This window comes from Spea bombifrons, chromosome 2 (assembly GCF_027358695.1).
Source record: "Spea bombifrons isolate aSpeBom1 chromosome 2, aSpeBom1.2.pri, whole genome shotgun sequence".
Classification (NCBI taxonomy): domain Eukaryota; kingdom Metazoa; phylum Chordata; class Amphibia; order Anura; family Pelobatidae; genus Spea; species Spea bombifrons.
In genome coordinates, this window is record NC_071088.1 from 106,167,098 (window position 1) to 106,192,068 (window position 24,971).

Below are 24,971 nucleotides of genomic sequence, written 5' to 3' on the forward strand. Positions count from 1 at the left end.
TGTGATATTTTCTGGTATTTCATGTTAAAAACAATACTGATCTGATTTTTTGGCATTAGTAAAGAGGTTCATCCATTCATAGACTTTAAATAGTCTGAGTACCCCATCAGAGTTTATCACTCGCAGTATGATAAGGAGTCAGTTTTTTAAAACGTATTTGCAATCTGGTAGTAGTCATAAAAAAAATGTTTTTTGGCTTGTGTATCTGTGACAAAGAATTCTGAGATTTTTATCTTGTGTTATGAATCGTAATGATCAGAAGGGTCAACATGGTTTCTTACCACCATTTACTTACTAACAAAACAAGCAAGAATGTTCAATAATACATATATTTGTTATTTAGTGCAATACAGATATTATACCTGCTACTTTAAGCTTTGAGTCAGCCAGTGTCATATCGATAAGCATATGTAATAATAACTGTAATTTTTTGCAGAGCAAAAAAGTGACAAAACACCGTGGTGGTATTATGTGAGTGTTTTATGCAAAGGAATAATGATAACAATGAAAGCAACTTTAACCTTCTGCATTTAATGGCAGTATTAGCTTAGCATTTAAAAGCAGCTCTAGTAAGTATGTTAATCATCCAGCACACTTCTACTCTATGGAAACAGACGATAAATACTAGTATGGGAAAATTATTTTTTCATGTTTCTAAGGGCCCACTTTATGTCAATCACTTCTCTGATGAGATAGTAAAACTTACACTATATTTTTGATGGTAACTGCCAAGAAGTATTATCATCAAAGTCCTTCTAATTTGGCTTGGTTTACATGTTAACCTTTTTACACCATAAACACCAGCATTTTGCTTTAACAATCCTATCGAATCAAATAACTCTTTAAAATGTATTTATATAAAATACAAAAATGGATACTGTCTTATAGGTTAAAGAATAGATGATACAAAATATTAATGATATCCACTGAAGCCTGTAGAGATATCTTCTTCAAATGATGATGTAATTGATTATATCTAAGTAGTATGCACTTTTTTTCCATACAAGAATTAGCACATTTACAAATATATTTGCCCTTGTTTACATGCCCATCAGCCCATCAAATTATTCTGTATGTGAAGTCATATATCATCCCTACCATCAGTACTGATGCATTGTTTTCATGGTAGAATGCCTTGGGAGTATGCCTGTGTGCTTTCAAATATATACACAATCCAGGTTCTCAAGAATTGTTGAATGAAAATTATAGGAATTCCTAATTTGCTATATTTTGCCAGGGACTGGGGATTACTACACCTGTAAAAAGTCCTTCTCGGACAGTAATCATGCACGTGGGAAAGGAAAGATTTCCAGTAACTGAGCTGCTCATTGTAATTCTTCACACCTTGCTGATGGCAGCTTATTAGTGTGTTTTGTTCTGAACACCCACAGAAAGGTAGCTAGGCTAATATACTAAGCAAATACAATAAAATGGGGAGATTCATTTATTTGCTTGAGGCTTTGTCCCAGAACTATATTTTTTTAAGAAAATACAAACTATTTAAATCTAGTAGCTAGTTTCATATGCTGCGAATTGTCTGTAACGTGGTGACAGAAAACGATGCCACATTATGGATTAATGATGTATGCAGCCTAAGAAATAATTTAAATGCACTCAATTTATTATTACCACTGGATGCCAATAATCTAAACAAAACCTACATATCTGCATTATATTCATGTTCTTTTTCACGTTTGACATAATTTATAGATTTCAGTTAGCCGTCTGGTTGCCAGAGGGATGAGACAACAATCTATGTAATTGAGTATTCTCGGTATAAGTGTCATTTTAAGTTAATAATGGTTATACATACATGATTCCCCAAAGGCCTGTGAGTAGCCTAGTAGGCAAGACAAATATGCAAATGTTTAACCAAATAATCAGCAACAAAAGTGTGTCCATACTTCTTTCATAATTGAGGGGAGCAATATATAAAATGTGTATGTGCCCTGAAAAAAAGGTACCCCTATGCATTTTAGCTATTGAACACCCAAGATAAATGACCTATTGTAGGGGGAAACAACTGTGGCTTTTCATGGAAACAATAAATACTAATGGTAAACATTACACAATGCATTTTACATATTCTTTTTAATTGCTTTCTTGCTGGACTGCTAATTTGATGGTCAATTAGAAGTATACCCTACTCTAGAATGAAAAGTCTAGAGACAAAACAGTTAAAAAGAATATGTAAAATGCATTGTGTAATGTTACCATTAGTATTTATTGTTACCATGAAAAGCTACAGCTTTTTTTTCCATATTAAGTCACTTATCTTAACTATTCAATAGTTGAAATGCATAGGGTGACATTTTTTCAGGGCACATATACATTTCATATATTGCTGCCTTGCATTATAAAGGAAGGTATGGAGACACAGAGAGGAAACTGTTCATCATCCCACATACTGCAGGGCAGAACGTTATATGTGCTGGGGGAACTCAAGTGGCCCGCACAGAGCCTTGCACTTAACCTCACTGAACCCATTTAGGATGTACTGGAACAGGCTCTCTTGTCCAACATCTGTGTCTGACAAATGCCCTTTTGGGCGAATGGGCACAGACTCCCACAGACACACTCCAATTTTTTTTGAAAAGCCTTCCCAGAAGAGTGGAAGCTGTTAGCACTGCAAAAGGTAGGACAATTACTGCCCATGGTTTTGGAATGGGATGTCCAACTAGCTCATATAGGTGTGATGGTAATGTGTCACCATACAATGTGGTCATATAGTGTAGCTGCTATTATCTATTAAGAAATATTCTACTGCATTGGCTTGGATAAAATTCAGGTATAGTTGTATTGTGTTAGCTATGTAAAGAAAATAAACAGATTTGGTAAAAGTGATACCCTTACCAAGGAGTGTGTGGGGTTCTCCAATATTATCTCTCATGGAATAATGAAGTGGTAGTCTTTTTGCCCCCTATTCTCCCTGACAATGAAATGGCTATGTTAGGCTAGTTTTAGCCAATAATTAGACACATAATAGGATGCTCCCTAATCTATAATTCTCTTTTTTGGTCCTTTAAGGTCCTAATGTTGTGGCTTAACCCTCAATGGGATTTTAGAACAGCACATTAAAACTTAAGCTTCAGTTATGTTAGGGTTCTTCCACAAAAATTACAGGTATCAGGAGAGCTGTTATCCTCAAAACTTTACCAAGAGAGTAAGTGTTAATAATCTGAGATACATCTTTGTTTGTGAACAATGTGATAATCCATTTATAAAACTTTAATTAGTAGTAAGTGAGCATTTTTATGATCTAAGTTTCTACAAGTTTAAAAATAAGACCAGATGGCTTTAACTGTAACATCATGAAGAGGAGTAATCCAAGTACTCAATTATCAAGAAGCAAAGCCCCAGTGCAGCTATAAGCAATGGTCACTGTCGTCCCCTCTTGGGGATGAAAATATTACAAGTAACAAAATGATGAACCAAGCACACATGGGTTAATAGCAAGTGTACAGCGACACTACATTTAATTAAATAAGTCAAGAGCAGAAGTGATAAGACCACAAACATTTTGGGCTAGTGTACCCCTTTATCAATGTGCAATGTCTCTGCCTAGCCTAAATTAGTATAACATGACAAGTTAATATTGGTATCCATGTTACCTCCATTCCAAATCAATGTCATAATGAATACTATATACTTCTACTGGAAGGAATGGAACTCCTAGGTGCCTGGCGATTATAGTACGCGGTTGTTTTCTAACTAGTCTTTCTGGGGCAAAACCGGAATGTTTCTGATTAACTGCACTTTCCAGAGACACATTCAATTACTGTTGTAACTTTGGTCATAGCAAAATTATCTTCATAAATGGGAAAACATATATGTGCAATTTTCTGTAGGTACTAGCTGGCCGTCGTAATAGAAGACTTGCCTGCAAAACATACTCAAGCAGTTCACCAAGTTAACTGTGTTTCTAATAATAACAGACATCCTAACCCATACTACTATAATGTCCATATGTACTGTACTGCAAAATTGTATTCTCTAAAGCACTTAGTGATAACAGTTTATTGTATTTCCGTGTACAATTTCCCAGTATTATTTCACTAAACTGATTACCGTATCACCAGACAGACAGAGTAGACAAAAATGAGGAGAAGGTATGTCCTTTTTTTTGGGGCACAATAAAAAAAATGACTTGCTGCTTTTAATGCTAATTAGTTCAATGTTTTTTCTTACGTGAATACTTACCGCCTGCAAATTAGACATGCATTTTATCGTATCGTATCGGCTTATATGTTCACAGTTCTACCAGAAATCAATACTTTGGCCCGTCATTGTTTCCTGTACATTGTTTTGCATATCATACTGATCTTTCTTTGTCAAGCATAACACAATCGATAAAAATAACAATTATATGGATGAGAAGATGAAAACACAACAAAACTGGCCTCTAACACCATTTAATTCACCGAAAGAACGGTTTACCGAATTTGAATTCTATGTTCTCCCTAGTTTCTAACGAATCATTCTTGTCATTATACCAATTTATTCTACAACAATGCAAAGCAAATGACAGGTACATAAACAGAATGCTCCCTTAGTCCCCAGGGGCTCAGCAGTTGTGTGTACAGCACTTCAGATTTTATCCTGCATCTGAAAGAAATGATCTTTCCCTGCCCTCTCTTTCATTTCAATTTAAAAGTAGCATCTGAAACGCCAACTGTTAGCCTTAGATAATGATGCTGACACAAACACTCTTTGACTTATTGAGCACCAGTCTCTCCCTGGCTTTTATTACAGCACTAAGGAACACCGCATTGCTATGCTAAACACCTGCACCTTAAAAGATTGTGAAGTGAAAACAAAGAGCAGTCAATAAGATGTGTGTTAAAAATTAGATTGACTTGCAGTAAACCTTTTAAATGGTACCCCGGTGTTCTCAATTATTGGCTGTTTTTTTCCCAATAAAATTAGGGACACTTGAAAAGGATGAACCAAGCTTTATTCTCTTAAACTTATTTCCACTGGGATTTTGGGGAATGCAATATAAAGTGGTTTTATGTTCACTCCATGGACAGAATTAAATGAGGTTTTTATGTGGTGTAAAGGTCACAAAGAAGGCGATATAACAGAATTATTAGATCTATTCTCAAACTACCATTAGACTAATTTTAGTAAAGGAATAATGTGTCCCATAGTTTAAAGAGCAAAATGTCTTTAAAATAACACATAATATGCCTTTACATAAACAAATCTCCCATCCTTCAGGTATGATTTCATTTGCATTTTAATAAAGAAATTAATAAAAATGGCTCGTTAATTCTCTTTTACGTCTCCCGGATGCAAACTATAGATATAGATGAATGATGTCAAAGTCGGTCCTTGGGGAGGTTATAATCCTTGCAAAGTTCTAGGATGTCTCTAATTAACATAAAACTAAACAATTAATGCTGCCAATGACAAAACAATATACTAAGTAGTTGTTGTTTCTGTGGCATCAAAGAGCTGGTGTTGGATTTCTGGATATAACCTGCAGTAGTCAATATCTTTGCTAGCAAAATAGATTCCTAGCAATTCATATACATACTGTATATACAAATTTAATTAGGTATGTTTCAGTTTATACCATTTTTGGCCTACTTCACTGGTGTCCATTTGGCAACAACATTTTGTTACACGTCACTTGTGTTTAAATAGTATCGGTCTAAGGTATACCTCAAATATCGCAAAAAGTCTTGCAACATAATCATGCTGGGATGTAACAAATAGGGCCCTGGTAGTTGCATGTGTAATGTGACCCATACTAGCCACCTGCTAGATACATACAACCATATACTGTAATTTCATATCAGCCTACAATCTTTAGTTATGTGTTTCCAGATGGTAGTGCTACACTTCACTTTATAATATGTAGATGTTAATAAGTTGACATTTTAAAGTGGATAAAAATTACCATGATTTTTTTTAATATCAGTTACTCTCTCCTCTAAGACCCCAATAATGTCTCCTATTAGTTGTGATTGGATCAGCAGTTTCAAGAATATTGTCTTACCAGGTTTTGCTTCTTTGATACAAAGTACAGTGTGTGACGCACACAAGTTATAGCCTGAAAAAAATGATTTGTACTGTAGTGCAAAATAGATTGCTAGCCATTGATACTAGGTACCAACTCATTGTGACATATTTTTAAACTTCATTTAACTATCCTCGTAGCATATGTTGTTGTATCAAATAACCATGCTTTATCAATGGACCACAATGTGAAACACCATTCCTGTGGTCTTCTTTACGGACTCTCAGTTAATTTCTAAACACACTTTTTTTTTTTAACTCTTTTGAGTAACCATAGCTAGTTTCCTATACAAAGTGTACTTTCATGAGCATATACATAATGAATAATGTTTCCTTTGTTACCTTTATGTGGTCTCCTTATGTTGAATAATAGTACTCAAAAGTATATCATACACTACTGGCAAGAGTTTTGCATTATTCAGAATCTGAATGGAAATCACATAGACCTCTTTTGCTGGCGATGAAATGTGCATGCAAAGAATGGCAATCCACAATAAATGAATACCATACAGGTACAAGAGGATAAAATCCCCAGGGATATTAATATATGTCTGATGAGATGTAATAATGTCAAAATAATTAAGGTTAGTATTTTAGTTTTTCATATACATTATTACTAATGTGAAGTAAACATCAAAAATGCATTTCAAGTAAGTGGTGCCCTGTCTCGTATTTTTTGATGAATCACCTCTTAATATCTATGTTCCTTTTATAGAGAAAACACATATCGTTGTTATCAACAAAAATATTAGAAGCAAAGTTCAAAATGAAGTGGTCAATGCACTAAACTCAGAGCAAAACTGCCACTAATGACTCTATCAGATGCTTTTAAAATGCTTAATTCCCCACTGAGAGGTACTACACATGATTACGGTCAAAAAGCACTTTTTTTTTATTCTGGGGTAGAGTAGAAAAATTATGATCAAGTGCTTTATTTATTTCTGTGGCAATAGTAATAGCAGTAATGTTCTGAATTCCATTTCAATGAGGAAAGCATTTGTAAAGAAGGTTTCATTTGTGTACGAAAGAAAAAGCCTGCTGCTTAGAATTAACTATAGCGTGAAATGTCTTCTATAAAAAAAAAGCCACAACATATTTATATGGATCAATGTCCAATTATACAGAAAACCACCATGGTAAAAGGTCAAAAAATAATAATCTTTTCTGGCATTTATGACTTGGAAAGCAAGGTCGTGTGCAAGGTCAACACTCAAAATATACAATCTAAGTTACAATGCAGTATTTTAATAATTCTGCCTAGTACAGTTCTGCAGATCTTAAAACAGAAAGAAAAGGCTAAACATAATATCATGCAGCATATGTGCAGTTAAGTGCGCTGCATTTTTGATGTGATACAGCATCTTAAAACTGAGTTCCACGTCTCTGCTTCATTTAATTGACCTAATCTGTTACAAAAAAAAGTCATTAGGAGGGGGGGAGTTTTTGATGAATGTAAACTTAAGAAAATATGAATGTAAAATCAAAGAAAAATATTGACCAGCCATGCGGAAAAGGCTAAGTAATTTCAAATCATAATACATTTGGATACATCACTTGGAGGTAGACATATAATTGCTAACAAATACTTCTAAGTACAACTCTTTTGACTGTCCTTCAAACGAATAGGCTTAGGTAGGAGTTTTAATTAAGCTATAGAGTAGAAGGTTCTCAGTTATGCGAGGGGGTGCAGGGTAACAAGAATATTTCTTTTTGGCATTGGAACTGGAGCAATCAAAAAAGTGGTGTCTGCCGCCAGTGTGCTATTATGTCACTTTTTTCTTCCCTTATAACATACACTCTCTCTCAATTCAAGAGACACTTAAGCTATGAAAAACACCTTGAGAATAGAAGTTCTAACTTTTCACCCTGAGGTTATGATGCCTTGGAGAGGTTGCTTCCCATTTAAGTGGGTAGATTACAGCATTACCTACCTAAGTACTAAAATACTCCTAAACAAGAAAAATTATACAACTTAAATGTTATGCAAAAAATAGGCACAATTTTCCAATAATGAAAGTCTTGGACAAAATTGCCCTTCCTCTTTACTGGACCATAGAGATTAAAAATGGTTAGTTTTCCATGCCTGCGATATGTAATGCAAGATTTACCTGTCCTATTAAATAGGAAAGACATAGAAGCATTACATATACATATGAACAAATTTATTTGGCAAAATCAAAGGCCAAGAGTGTCCCTCTGCCAACTCCAACAGCTAAGGATATTGGGTTGCCCGAATCTACCTGACATAGAGGAGACAATTTGGCAGCTAGACAGTGCTTTGTAATAGACTGTATATTAACAAAAAAGACCAATATACCACTACCTTTTGGAACATTGTTTGCTCACCTACCTTTAGTGTGCAGCCACATATTGTAAAAGTGTAGCATGTTGCCACATGCCTGTGATTTATCATACAATGAACTACACATTCCCATTCAGTAACATATAGAGGCATGCTGTTAGCCACACTATCAAACACCCCTGCTGATTACCCCACACACCTCAGATGGGGTGATCATAAGAGAGAGCTGCACTAGGCCCAGGCATACCTTAGGGGCCCAGGCATACCTTAGGGGCCTACAGCAGCATTCCTTTGTGCCCCCTAAACAGCCACCATAGTCTAGAGGTGAAGTCCACAGGTGCTTCCTCACAAAGGCCTGCACAGCATCTACTGTCAGAAAGCACCAGGATATGATATCATAGGTGGCACGCAGACTGAGGAGGTTCCAGTGGCACATCTTCCTCAAACTCAATTAAGATTGGGTTGGGTTGATAATAGGAGAGGCCTACCAAAAGTCCCATTATGTTTAAAGATGACCCTGCACACGCCTACTCACATCCACAATGAAAAACATACTAACTCACATCAAGATGCATAATACTACGCTCTTTAAAAAATAAAAAGTTTATAGTTAGACACGATAATGTTGAGACCATGAAAAACACAAAAGGCTGGAAATGGGTCATGATAAGCATGATCAGCATTAGACAATCCCAATTTCTTTGACCTAGTTGCTATTTTTACATCATATTTTTAATAATAAATAATATTTTTAATAATTAAAAAAACATGTGTGGTTACAGTTGCCTTTTTTGTGCGAACACATTATGTAGAGCATGTGCACTGTGGGTGCACATTGGGTGCAGAAGAGTTAACTCATGAAAAATACAAACAAAAGATACATTTACTGTTTTGACATTTGCATAACCAAATGATTGTGCGGGTGTTTTTAGCAAATGCTTCCCTTTCAGGAATATTCAAAACTTCTAAAAGCACAGAGCGGAGTCTTGGTCAGGAAAATACACAATAAATAAAAGCGTATCCAGTTTACTTTAGTTTCATAGTTGCCAACCTATACAGTGAAAACAAACATGGCTTAGAATCGATTACTGTGAGGAGCCCTGGAGGTGCAGTTGCTATGAGTCTATTAATACTTAAAAACAGTCCTGAGGTTATAGAATACTCTAGTGACATAATCAGGCCTAAACAATTCCTTGCTGATATTGATTTGTTTTATTTGATTTTACTTTTTTATTCCTTGGCCTGCACTGGAGGATTGAACATTTATTTCATGTTTATGCTAAAAAGATATTGAACATTTGCTGCTAGCCAATTGACGTGTGTATTTTTTTAAATGTATTAAGTAGCATCCCTGAAACGCAGCGCCTAAAAGGCAAACATAGGAATAATCTACTGTGATGCCTACTCATTTACTTCATATCCCAGATGTTGCTCACCTTGATCGAGTGACTGGCATTTAGCGGAAGTTGTTTTCATTTTAAGAGCTTCCCTTACAGACATATCACAGCAAGAACCTTTGTTGGTATCTTGATCACTATCGGCTTGATCACTATCTCCGTGGCCACTGTCCCTTAAGCTGGCTCGTTCTGGGTCCTTAAATGTTGAGCTACTGTTACAACAGGAAAGAAAAACAATTTAAGAGGCCATCTATTGGAAAATATGATCTGCTACTGCACAATATAGATGATAATGTATAAAATATTATTTAAAGCACCTTACCTTTGAACAAACTGCTGTCTACTGCCCATGTAATTGGGCTCAGTGGGGAAATTGTCTGTCTGCAAAAGAGAAAAAAATGTAATATATTACTGCTCACTGGACAAATATCCTACCGAGCAGTAAGAGTTCCTAATATATAAATGATTAATGATCCTGATATTCTATTCATCTGCAAATTTGTACATTTTAATTAAATTGAAAAATTCTGGAACACAGGCATACGTTTGGGACAATTAAATTACTCTACAGCACAAATTACCTGTTAAAATAAACATTAGGCCACTTTCCACCATTAGACATGGAAAACAAAAATGTCGTTGTTTATGTGTTTTCATTACTTGGTTATTATAATTGAATGTTTGAGTGAACAGAAAAACATTACCTGATTGCTGAATAACAAAGTCAATTATTTAATGTTGCACATTTTTATTAATATCAGTACATCATCTCCTAAGATTTTTGGCGCCGTTCTTGCTATCTCTCGTTATTATAATGTAAAATTGGGAAACAAACCAAATCAGTATAAAAAATTAAGGGATATTGTTTTACAATCTCTATTTTATGTTTTTTTGTTTATTATTTGAGCAAAAGCGATCCCTCCACATATGGATAATTTCATTTTCATAATAAAGTCTCATCCATATTAATAGGTGCTCCTGTGAAATACTGGTGCATGGAAACAATTATATTAATGATCATGGTTATAAAGTGCAAACAGTTATTTAGTAGTTGCTTTTATATTGGGAGTATACTTCCTAAAATAAAGTATGTTTACAAGTCTGCACATGATATATAGTCAGGATCCTGCCAATTAGAAGCGAAATCCCTTTGGTTTTAAGAGGCAAAATGCAGTTTAATTGCAGAAGGAAGAGAACCAGAACAAAAATACGCACTTGTGAGTGCCAAATGCTTTTGGAATAGATTGCAATACAACTTATTGCTCGACACTTTGGCATTTAAAGGGTGTGTTTTCTGCTGTAGTGCTGAAGCTATGACAGGGTACTCATGGTTCCATGCATCATTTCTTTTCACACCATGCTTTTTTTTTCCCCGTAAAACACTTAAGCGCCTCGGAGAGAGAGCACTTAATTAATGAAGCAGAAAGCCTAAGGTAATGTTTAATGTTGCAAGGCAAGTGTTTACATAAAAGGCTAATATAAAAAATTGCACTCCCCCCACCCTGTGTTAATTTTGCTGGTGGTCTTCTTTCATTGGAAAGGTGATCGGTAATAAACATGTAATTACTTTGTTTGTAAGGCATTAGGAGATTGGGAAGGGTAGATTCTTATATATTTTGCTTGATTGCCTTCACCCATCAACAGCTGAAACATTTCATTATGAACTTATCTGATGGACTCACTTATTTTCAAGTAAAACCAACATTTTCCCCTTTCATTTGCTCACTAAATGGAGGGAAGAAACAGATTTGGGATAGCTAAAATAAATGAGTTATGTTTATGTTTAAAGTAAATATCAATAGTAAATATCAATAGCAAATTATAGGTGTTGCTCTGATTTTGCAACAACCTATCAGTGTCTGTGCTTGCATCAAGTGACAATGAAGCCTTCTCTGACAATTTATAAATTTATAAATAAGGCAACATTTTACAGGATTAAATAATTATTTTAGGAAAGGGTTTGGGAATCTAAACAGTGATAAGAACAATAGTTCCAATGCAACTAATTGGACATTACAGAGACCAATCATGTTTGTGTAAGACAAAGATCTGCACCAAGGCATTATCTGAATATAACCAAAACTGGTGGATGTAGCAAATCAACGGACGTTGTATATGATTTTGGTAAAACTTCATCATATCTATGAATAGTATAACTTGTAGAAATATGATCAGGCCTGATGAGTGACAGCTAATATGAGGAAGCAATATTGCATTCCAGATTTACTTTTATTATACTATGACCTTTAGATTCTTATCGAAAACAGCACTGGAGAGGCAAAGTTTATAATTGCATTAACATCAATGTTTTGATCCTGTGACATTGGTGTCTGGACCATACACTAAATAAACATGGGAGATGTATATATATAAAAGTAACATTTCTCAGACAACTTTATATGGAGCCAGGCTAAATAAGGCCATACTATATCATGTCAGTTGCAGTGAGATGAGATGTTTCTTTAACCTAATAAATTGAACTTTGATGTACTGGCACTAGAAAGAAACAAGACAGAAGGTTTATGTATGGTGTATCCAGTCAGTGTTCTCATGCTGAAGGACCACATCTGCCTGATGTCACCCTAGGCCACCAGTGCACCTGGCATTTGCCCAGTTTACCACATGGCCAGTCCAGGCATGATCATAACCATTTCTCAGTTTAAGGGTCCATGTTTATGAGTGGTGCTTTTATAAAGATATTATATAGGTGAAGATTAACCAAACTTAAAGGATTTAAAGGAAAAGATTGCAGATCAGTTGAACATCATTGTAAACACTGCTCACCTAAAAAAAATAAGCCATGTTAATGTTTAATAAAATAGCTCACAAAAACATTCTATTGTTTGCATAGGTGTTTTTGTTCCAATAAAATGTATATGAAAGCCTGAAAATAAACTTTGGTGATGGAAAAACATATGCAAGCATTCATGTAAACTCCCAACCTAGTCCTTAAACAGCACTACATTGGTACAGTTTGCTAGTTTCTTTAATATATGTTCTTATTAATAATATCCTATAAGTAATTCAGAACAATGGTGTCTAATTGGCAACCAACTGAAGCCATCCAGGTGCTTTATCAAGGTATCTTGCCAGCGTGGTCCATAGGTGTTTTGGTCCTCACTATGGATTCTTACGGGTGCATTCACTGCAATCACCCAATAGGACTCCATGAATTAGCTTCTAGAAATAATAACTATGAAAAATAATAGAGTGTGGTGCACCATGTTACACAACACATATAACAATACAAAATCTTGTTACGTTGTTTTTTTTTTATATAACCTAATCGGTTTGATCAAATCTGAAAACGAGATTACAAGAATTTTAAGCTACTAGTCCAAAGCAACACTATTTAGCTGTTTGAGTTTCAGAAAACAAATCAGCATAGCATCAGTGAGAGTGCATTAAATCTCACTCACTTATCTCAACCCTGTAATTTAAAATGTCACACATTGGAAAAACACTTGGGGATTTGTCTGAGGAGTTCCACCTGTGTAAAAGAACATCTGCACTGAGCAAATATGGTTGGCTAGCAGACAAAATTTCTAAACTGATGATTGTTTTTATTTGGTTATTCACAAAGAAAACATTGTACGAGTATTTCCTAAAATGTATTGCTGTTTTGGTGTTTTAAAAGGGCTTCATACTTCCTTGTAGTTGAAAGAGTTATGATGAAAATGTAATTCTAGTTGTACGTGTTTTTCAATGTTAAAAATAATCCTAGCATGCTCGCTCTTACTTTTATGTGCGGCTTTATTATACGTGTGTACAATTTATCATTGATTATTATTAGAACTACTGAAATAAATATTTACTAAGCACCTATACTATCACTAATGGGACATAAAAACTTAGAAGAACTTGATTATCCAAATCTAAGAATGTTATAAAGTTATTTGTCAAATAAACTTCATTAGCAACTCTGTTAGAGTGTTTCACAGTGTTTAGAAAAGCTCTAATGACACCAAAAGGTCAATGAATTGAATCCTCAATTATATTTCCAGTGAGCAGATGGGTGCACTGAAACTCAATGATTAAATTTGAAACGCTTTAGTGCACCTTTTATCTTCATCCTCCACCCTGCTGGCATTACCTTAACACTACTAACCAGAGATCATGTTTACAAGAATTAGCCAACTGGAATGATATGTAATATCCTATTACACGTGGCTTATTAAATCACAAACAGGAACAAAAAACATAAAGCTGTTTTCTGAAGACCTGACAGAATGAGGACTATTTAATGGATTTGAGTTTTTTACAGTAAAAGGTTTTATACATAAAATCAGAGGTTATCTCTAAGACTATTTCACTTTTCAGTCTAGGGTACGTTATTACATGTATCCTTTATGTCTCTACAAGCATGCATATGTTAAAGGAACAGGCAAGCTTTTATTAAAATTGTACTATGTAATATTAATATTACACAGAGAAGATAAATGAGAAAATAAGGATGCCTTAAACCTGAACTTTAACTTAACATATTTTGGTGTTCAGCAGCAAGGAAGGCAGTGCAGAGGGGTTAGCTGGTGGCGCTGCCCTGGCGTAGGCCTAGCGTAGTGTCAAAGATAGATATTCCCCTCTCTGTCCCCACTAATCTCTACGTTTAGAAAGCAGGATGCGCACATTTTTTATTGGCTGTCTAAGAAAACAAAACGGCAAAAGGCAGAGTGGCCATATTGGTCACTTGTATAGATGAATCTAAATTAAATAAAAGGTAGATTCTGTCTCCAAATAAAATTGGTATAACTGATAAATCCGTTGCAGGTAAGACAAGCTCAGCTGCAGTTTTAGATGCTAATTAACTGAGGCAAGTTCAGACACAAAGGAAATAGAGAAAAGAAGGCCATTGGAAAAAAAAAAAGAAAAAAAAACTATATGGTGGTGTTAAGGGCATCAACAAAAAATGCAGGACACTGAAGTTTTGTTGTTTAATATGCAACTCTACCACTTTGTATTTTAGTGCAAAATGAATCCTATTTAGGATTGCGTAGAGTAAAATTGAGTTTGAGTGAGATATAAGTAATGACTTTGAAAGAAGATAATGTATTAATGTTAAGTGACAGTATTCATGGGAATTAACTGTGTATCACAGTCACACAAATGCAGCTTTCTAAGATGAGTCCATGAAATTTGTTAACTAATCTTGGAGTTTGCAGAAGATTTGATAGCTTAAAATCTCTGATTTCACTATGTATTATAAAGGACCAGCCCCTGTAAGCTGCTATTGCAAGAATACCGAAATTACCCTGTAGAGTACATTGTTAACTCGAAGAGTAGTCTTTTAAGAAATGCCCAACTCTTCTGCAAGTTTCCTGGTATGTTAATACTCCCTAAACTCCTTGTTTTTAATAGGACTGAAAAGTAAAACATGATCAAATATTTCAATATAATAATAATTAAATGCCATAACACTGTTGCTCTACTGCAAAAGAAAGATGTTTTTGGCAGAAGGTGTCAACATAGAAATAACATATCTCTTCAAGCAGGAAATATCTGAAAAGCTTATAACGGTACTGCTTTTATGAACAACTTGTGTCTTATCCTCAGAAACTTGTGTTCACGCTGTGCATAATCACATATTAAAAATTAAAAAGCTCTTTAACAGCATAAAAGGTTCACTCTTTGGTTTTAGTAGATGGTAAATGTAGCTTTCTCTGCTAAAAAAAAAAATCTAGTTTGTTTAACTACATATTTTATACAGTTTAAGAGCTTGGGAAAGTTATTCTTTGTCGATAAGCAGCACATCTAGTACAGCATGTCTGGTTGAATTGCTCACTGTAGCTTCTAAGCTTAGTGAATATTTTGTTGAATACTTTAAATGACAATCCATTTCATGTCATGCTATTTCTCATCAAGTAAATGATCCGCAACGATTATGATTTAAAACCCATTTGTTGAATCTAGTGTAAAAATAAATGCATGAACAATTAAAATGAATTTGGATCTGAAGTGCCATACCCTGATGTGATAAAATAGCTTCTATAAAATAAGGTATTAGCATGGTAGTTTGAGCAACAACAATGGACTGGTAAATATTACAAATATAACAGAAATATCAATACATCACAATTTAGCTTTAAAGGATTACTTTCCCTACCCCAGATCCATCATGCTATCCTACACTCATTTACATTCTATTTTCAGCCACCTTTCAATATTTTTCCCTTGACCTTATAACCCCTAACCATTCTTAATATTAATTTATAAACTCAGTATCAAAAAATCTACTTGCATTTCACTTACTGATCAATTTCCATTGATTTCAACTATTCATATCAACAGGCAACCATTCATATTCTAACACTGTAGATAAACAGCAAACATATAATTATAGCCTAAAACTAAAATCTGTCTTCTTTAATTTAAATGTGTAATGGGTGATAAATGAGAATTAAAAATAAATTCAAGAAACTGCTGAAATTACCAATTATATTTTTAATATAAAAAGCCATAGGTGGTTGACAGCTGATCTTTATGATGATGAATCAGTGGAATTCCCTCTACTGAACTGGTTGTCTTATTCACGCCAAAGGCATTATACTTAGATTGCTAAACTAACAGATTTTCATAAATTTGTATTTTCCCCCAGGTAAAGATTCACAACTTGAAAATCACTAATGTAATGCAAACTTTTTATATAATGTTCAAACTGATAGTTTATCAATATCGCCAATGCCTTGTACATTTGAACCCAGTGGCTCATCTCCCTCCTTCATGATGGCTTTGCTTGGTGTACTGGAATGCAAGCATTTAAAGAGACTCCAATTCCCATATGCATTTGCCCCCCACCTATTTTCCTTGTAGTTAAAATACATACCTCCAGTCAGCTCTGGCACTCAATATATATATATATATATATATATATATATATATATATATATATATATATATATATATATATATTTCAGTCATGAGAAAAAGAAAGTACACCATCTTTGAATTATATGGTTTTACATACATCAGGGCATAATAACAATTATCTGTTCCTTAGCAAGTCTAACAATTAAGTAAATACAACCTCAGGTAAACATGACAAATTACACATTGTCATGATTTATTCAACAAAAATAAAGCCAAAATGGAGAAGCCACATGTGAAAACCTTAGTACACCCTTACTCCTTCTATAGGAATTGAGATGCTAAGTAGCTAACATGTGATGCTAATCAAATGCCCTTAATTGATTGATCATAAGGAAGTGTGACTAACTCTATAAAAGCCACAGTTTTAGCAGTTTGTTGGGCTGGAGCATTCAGATGTGAAAACACAATGCCAAGGATGAAAGATATCAGCAATGATCTTAGAGAAGCAATTGCTGCTGACCATCAATCTGAGAAGGGAATAAGGACCTTTCCAAACAATTTAAAGTCCATCTACAATAAGAAAGTAGATTCCTAAGTGGAAAACATTCAAGACAGTTGCCAATCTTCCCAGGAGTGGACGTCCCAGCAAATTCACCCCAAGGTTAGACTGTGCAATGCCCAAAAGTTACATCTCAGGCCTGTTAGTATGTTAAATGCTATTAAATTCATTACAGTACAATTAGAAAAAGACTGAACAAGTATGGTTTGTTTAGAAGGAGTGCCAGGTGGAAGACCCTTCTCTCTAAAATGAACGTGGCAGCACAGCTTAGTTTTGCAAAGTTGCATCTGAACTTTCTTTTTCACACATCTGTATATATCAGAACACTCTGTCCAGAAGAGTGCAGTGCTAAGAACAGCTAAGATACTGTGCCAAACCCTCAAACTCCCAGTCCCCAAAGTTGAGGAAAAAGGGAATTATATATATATATACAGAAAGAGAGAGAGCATGATAGAGAGTGTGAGAGAGTGTAAATTAGTGGATAAGTGTGTGAGTGAGCATCCATAGCCATGCATGTATTTGGTGCTGCCACCAAACCTGGTGTTCGCACAACTCAAACATACTTAGCATCACAAGGAAGAGCAATGGATGCAAAGGGGGTCTGGTTATACAGCAGATTTAACCATTGCTCAGTCTGTTAGAGAAGGGGCTGAAGGGCTTATCTTCCCCATGTATACATTCAATGGGCCAACCTCACCAGGTGATCAGATGTCCTGTAGCTGTGGGTATAAATGTAGCTTATTCTAGTTCTTTTTTTCTGCAACTTGGTTTGACCATCGGCCTGCTGTTGACCTTGTTTTGGACTGCAACTTCTTGATCCTTAGTTACTCTGCTTTACATCCTTCTGACCTTTAGGCAAGTGTCCAACCCGTCGTGGATTCGGTTTTGGCTTTGTTACTTTTAATACCAAAGGTATAGACTGCTGGTATTCCCTACTGAACCTGCTTCCTTACTACTGATTTGCTGCTTGTGCTCCTGTTTCTCAGACTGTGAGCACTGGCACTCATCTTGGCTCCTAAATTGTATATTGACTGACCCTGCACCCAAGCTACACCCGCCCATAACGATTTTAAAATAATCAAAATATGTATAATTGTAGTTCCATGTGAATGATGACAAAGGTAATTTTCCAAATACTACTTGCATTTATAACTGTTTGGGGGAAAATTCAACAATATCTAATTAAAACATATGATACAGTTTATGCCGAACATACAAGTCAAAATGATTTTAAATCATTTATTACTGAATTTAAACAAAATTTGTAGTGTTTTTTTTTTTTAAATAACAATAGTAGAATATTATGAAGGTATTATTTCTTCAGGAACATAATTTCCTACATTATGGGTTTTGTCATTTCCTCAACTGTAATGATTAAGAGATGAGCAAAGAACACACAAGGTACTTTACTGCTGAAGCTATTTAATCTTGTTCATGATCATCAAAGCAGAATTGTCCTTATGATCATCAGATCTGCATATCAAATTACACAGAAGTTATGCAAAACTGCGTAGATGGTATCAAGTTTTCAGGCATTCGGATTATCTAAATACACTGGTATCCACTTTCCACTCTCAATACTGCCCTGTTTAAAACCTATTATTCATACAATGTATTCAGTAGCACTAAATAAATTAGTATAATTAAGTGCGTTAAAACAGTTCTTTATGTATTAAGATATGTGTTTGCCTACCACACACATCAGAAGTACAATGCTGTACACTGAAACAATATAAAAATCAATATGTGTATAACTGAGTTGTTATAAACACAAATAATGTACTTTACAAATACTTATAAACACACTTATAACACCATGTAATACAATTTGGAATAATTTAGTTCAATGATATTGAATAGTTCTTACAACAAATTGCATACATAAATGGTTGCTTAGCAATCGGCAATGATCTGGGTGGAAATATTTTATGAAAAGACATTGATTAAGTCTCTTGCTTAAATAACAATTACAATGAAGAATACAAGAAAAAAATAGGATGTTGTCCCAGCTGACGCATAGATTTTTTTTTTCTAGAAGGTACAATAATAATGGATTTCAAGAAGCGGTCATTATTTTTAAATAAACTTATATTTGAAAAAAAGGATAATATGTATAGAGCAGTGAAGTAGTTGGATGGAGCTTTGAAGACTTGTAATTGATGTTTAATGCACCAGCCTTGAAAACACTACAAAGGCTGTTTTAAGCAGATAAACAGAGTAAACAGTAACATGTATTTTAAATGCTCTTTTAATGTTTTTCCTTTTAATTAAAAAAATCAAATTAGGACACAATGGTTCATTCTTGTAAGTCATAAAGGTTTCTGATATGAAACAGTTTCTTGATGCATTATTCTACACTGGTCTAGTCTTGGCCATCTTTTTTACTCAGCTTAAGAAGGAAAAAAGAAAATCGGGAAGAACACAAGAGTTGAGTAACACAACATGGTTTAACATTGCTAAGAAGTGTAAAGTTGAGCTATAGCTCTTGGGAAACAGTTTTGTAGAGAGCAGTAACCATATTCTAAGTAACTACCCCAGTTTTGTTTGGTTCGATTTAGTAGCCATCATCAGACAGAATGTCTGAGGAAGACCTTCTAGGATATGATTATACCGTACAGACCCAGTTATATAATGTTTACTCCATGCAGGTGCACACACCCAGGTAACAAAGACACGTGATGCAATGTTACTTGGCCCCACAGTTGCAGATCAGCAGCTGGGGTGTAGTGTATGGTGTATGGAATATGTGTGCAATGTATAGCGTTAGAGTAAGTTTTCATGTAAGTATGTTTGTATGTTCATGTCTGTAAGTGTATTTTTTATGAGGACAGCAAGGAATACTGCACCCAGGCACCACCCACCCTAGGCTCATCCCCACAATGAGGACTATAAAGAGTAAATTCAAATTATATAATGGAATCCGTGGCACACCTTACTGCTCCCCTTAAGATAAATAATGGGCAAGTTTTACGAAGCTGAAGCTAAGAAAGAAGGAAAAACGTGGAAGGTGTGGGGAAAGCGACTAGTGAAACAAATAAAAGATGAGGAAGAAATAAGTCTGAGGAGAGTGAGAGGAAACATAAAAGAGACCAAACAGCTGTGCGTTAAGTAGGACAGAAGTGGACACAATAAAAGGCTGGGGAACTGAAGACAAAGGATATGATGACAGGTTGTGTAGACATATCAGGAAAAAGAAACAGGGAAGCGGAAGTAAGGACACAAAGTGACAGTGCAGAAGAAAAAAAAGATTAAAAGTACAGAGGGAGTTAAGAAAAGTAATTAGAGTTCAAAATAACAAATATTCCTGCAGTTGGTTATTTTTTATGCGTTTGTGTATGTTTGTTTAAGATACTTAAAATGTAATATCTACGTTCTTCTAACAAGTAAATTGTGTGTACAACTACGTTTTTATGACATTCATAATTTCTAATGAAACACAAACAGGGTACAAAAGAAACCAAAGAACAGTATACCCACCTCAGCAAACTAATATATTGAGCATTTAGTATTGCATTTATTAGAGGACTTTAAAAAGTCACGATGAGTAGTATTTAAATGATCTTAATGTATTCCCTTTCTCTAATCAAAACAAAAGCATATTTATGCAGATTAGTTACATCTAGGCCTAATTTATCCAACCGATATTAAACCTTTGATCACCAAGCTTGTTAACGTAAATGGTTCTTTATTGTTATGATTCCTTTTCTCATAATTGCACAGTTTAGCTGCCCACTTTTTTCCCAAATAAATATATGCTAACACACCAATCATATTCAGCAGAGATACACTTGAGGCTAAATGAACTGTAAGAGTATTTGAATGCAACAAAACAATGTGGAAATATTCCAAAAGTACTGCTATAAATATCAGTAACTACAGTATCAATTAGAATTAGTCACTGCACCATGCAAATGATATGCTCATTACATAGTATATCATACAGTAGATTTGTTATGGAGCACTTGAAAGCAAAGGTTACAATTAAAAGTCATTTCAATAACTGTACAGTAATCAGTCCAGCACTGAAGCAGTTAACAGCAAATTGAAGAAGAAAAAAAACATACTGGACCAATATGATGTTTACTTTTGAATTATTGGCCCCTAATTTTTGGTGTTCTGCATTCAGACAGTTCTGAAATCTTAATTTAGGATTTCCCGGAAAAATCAAATTGAACGTAGGATGCAAGTCAAATATTGGCTGGATGGCAACCTTTAATTCATCAGTTTGTTTCCATAATGTACAGCGACAAAAAGTACCTAATGTGATTGTGCAGTAATCAGATTGTTGTGCTTGTGGTGAGAACATCTAAGCAATCTGATCTGACACGTCGAGAGGAAGCTGAAATATACATGCTGAGTTCTGAAAATCTGCTGTCTGGACAGATCAATACAGACTGGTGATTTGGCCAGCCCACACACAAACCAATTTATGTACAATCTGATCTTTGTGTAACCCAACTGTTATCTAGAGAATAAATAAAAATAAAATCAGAACGTGAGAATACTGTGCACCTTCATATACAAAAGGTTTATAAAGAGCAGTAGACCCTTTCCCTAAAAACAGGGAAAAATTAGGCTCCCAGATACACTGCTGCTCAAGCAGTTACAACGAAAATATCTCTGATTTCCATACTTGGCCAATTTACAATATGAAGATGTTCTATTTTTCCATGATTCTATGTTTTATTACCATGCTGGTATGGCCTCCACAGTATACTATACCTGGCACCACCTATGAGAAGGAGAACCAGATTATGGCACTATATCACACCACTCAATAGAAAAGAAGGCAGACACTGTGGTCCTGGGAAATAGCCTCCCTAGTGTAGCTTCCAACTGTACTAAAACACTCTATATATATATATATATATATACCATAATATCATCTGTACAGGGGATTGACCTTTTTATGTTTACATGAGTTACATAAAGAATGTTACCATTCAGATTACACATAGAACACACAGTTCAAAATAATCTTCCAGCTAACTAGTATTCTATCTTTAAATGAAATTCATTCATTAGTAAACACATTGAGAAAGAATGGAGAAGATGAAGCAATTAAGCATAGTCAAATCTATATATATATATATATATATATATATATACACATACTAAACATAATCTTGTAATTAGATTTAAAAAAAGAGCAATTAAATAAGAGTTACAAATAACAATATAACATAGGTTAATTGCCTAGATTTCTAGAATGATTTCTACTTCTGTAATATTTATATTACCAATTTGCTTAAAGGCAAACTGGGTTGAAATGCTATAGCTCTCATTCTGATTTAATATATACATATATTATTTTTACAAAGTATAATGTATAAATTGTAGGCCATGAGAGTATAAAGACATGTATGTGAAACCAGAGGAAAGACATGTCTAACACAACAATAAAGTGAATCATTTTACCATATGCATATCTACAAATTCAGCTTCACCTATGCTTGTTTTTCATAAATAAATATTGCTAATTAAATGGTTACTATTTAGTACTAATGTGCTAAATTTAAATGCAAAATTTCTTCCCAGTCAGGCTCATAAGGCTCCTTCTGCTCCTGTGATTCATGGAGTACCACGTCTTAGGCGAAACCAAGAATACCTGATGCTTTTGGTCTTGGCACTGTTAACACTTGCCATAATAACTTTAGTAATTTATTAACAAGTATGTAGTTTGTTTCTGTTTAAAACTGGTATCTTGTGCTTATTTGAATGCAAGTATTTATTTCATGTGCCCAACCACATTTCAAGATGTAACTATTTAGATTCTTATGAAATACATCCATTGTACAGCACTGTGGATACAATGGTGACATACACAATAAGTAATAATATACATGGGGATATAGTCATCAGTGTAGACAGCAAGGGGCCCAATCTAGAACTAAATGTTGCATTTTCATATCTTAAATACCTGCTGGATGGAATTCACCATAGTATTTGATCACCTACGCCTACACCTACACCTACATAGTATTTGATCACAGTATAATGAGTACGGATTACAGCTGTAAATTCAAACTTACACTGCAATAGAACCTGAATACTAATCATTTGCATGAAAAAAAAACACTCAATATGGACTTTCAATGATAATGTCAATGATATTTCTTGAGGAATAATGCATATGCACCAGGGGTAGAACGTCAGATACTGGTGGACCTCAATTGCCATAAAGCTTTACATGTTGAGTAACCTACAGATGCTTATGTGAGTTATTGTTTAATAGCAGTTGAAGGGCCTTATTTGTTTCTCACCCTTAGTACAAAATACATTTACGGTTATATAAGAGAAATAACAGGTCACGGCATTAAAATCCACATATTCCATAAATGTATATATGCCATTTCATTGTTATAGAAATGTCATTGACAGAGACCATTTAACCTAGAAATGGTCATTGCTTTTTCATTAGCCCTTTCATTGGCCCTTAGTTACAATAAAGTTCGACAAGTATAACCTGGCAGAGCGACTAAAAAATAAAATGAAGAAGGTTTTTGCAGGATTGCGTTTGCTAGCTATAAGCAATACTCTTTGTGTCGATGGCTTATAGCCAATAATGTCCTCTGATTTTCTACCAACTTGGATATAAACTTAAACCGGTCAAATTGCTGAAAAGATAATGAATTAGTCAATATTTTGCAAACCACATTACATAATAGGAATAGCACTGTGCCACATTCAATTTGCAAATAAAAAAAGTACGTATCAATATCGGACAATCCATGTCACCTGCAATTAATTTTGTAGGAAAACTGATTCTTGTTTTGATAATGACTGTTTTCAAATACTTGGCATCTAGGCTCAAAAAGCCAATACATACACAATGTGTATTCATTATATAATTTGGTTATTAGGCTGTAGCTCTCACCATGCTCAATTTACAATTGCCCAGCCCTACACAGACCTACATTCTTATAATAATGTAACATATTGTGTAACATACAGTATATTTATTTTCATCATTGGATAATATGTATTGTGTTTAGGAAAGGACAAGCTGGGGGAGCAAAGGGCAATTGTGCCCTGGGCTGCTTTAATTTAAAGATGCTGGGCCACTTTGACAAATATTCTCCGTCAATACCTTGCCGTCAGAGTGGATCAAATCCACGTGGTTGTACAATTTATTTATGCAATGGGTAATGTTCATGATTAGGATTCAGTGAGCACTTCTTTTGCAATGGTATCATTGCTTTTTTCTAAAATGTTTAATTCTTTGTATGTATAATGTAGTTTTGGAATTGGATTTAGTAGAAAGGGCCAGAATCTAGTCTCGTTTAATGAGAAATATAACCTCAGAAAATAGATATTGTACATATGCGATTGCCCTAAGAATTTCTGAGCAAATTCTATTACCTGAATTGAAAATGATTGTTGCTTTTGATCTTCAGTTAAAGAATTTAGCAAATTGCGTTAAGGATCAACCTTGCATTTACACGCTGAAAGTAGTTAGTACTCTGTTAGTACTCTAGTTAGTACTCTGGTTGAATATTTTGTGTATTCTAATGTTTCATTACATTCTTAAAGTAAATTAAAACATCATTAATAACTTTTACACGGCATGAAAGATTGTCCTTAGCTATCAAGAGGTTTACCACGCCGTTGGTTCTCATATTCTACTAGACATGATCAGCCAACAGAACCCCCAACCCAATATTCTTGCATTTCATTATAACCTGCTTTTACCATAAGGAGACCCAGTAGATATTAACATGCTAGCCTCCACTAGAAGGACACTAGAAACTTTTGCTGGTGCTGTTCCACCTAGACTAAACAATAACTGAGCTCTCTGTTAAGAAAAACAGCTTAGCAGATCTGTCACTTTATTTTTTCCTCTGAAGGTTTAATCACATAGAAAATGCAGAATTATATGAGACTC

At 34.6% G+C, this 24,971-nt stretch overlaps 1 protein-coding gene across 3 annotated transcripts in view; it reads right to left on the reverse strand.

The window, feature by feature from the left end:
• Window positions 1-24,971, reverse strand: part of PCDH17 (protocadherin 17) — an 85,502-nt gene that overhangs the window by 41,533 nt on the left and 18,998 nt on the right. For all 3 annotated transcript variants that reach the window (XM_053455446.1, XM_053455444.1, XM_053455445.1), the window contains 2 exons: window positions 10,046-10,104; window positions 9,763-9,935 (listed from right to left, as the gene is read on the reverse strand). In XM_053455446.1, coding sequence (XP_053311421.1) covers window positions 9,763-9,935; window positions 10,046-10,104 — 232 coding nt within the window. The remainder of the gene's footprint in view (window positions 1-9,762; window positions 9,936-10,045; window positions 10,105-24,971) is intronic.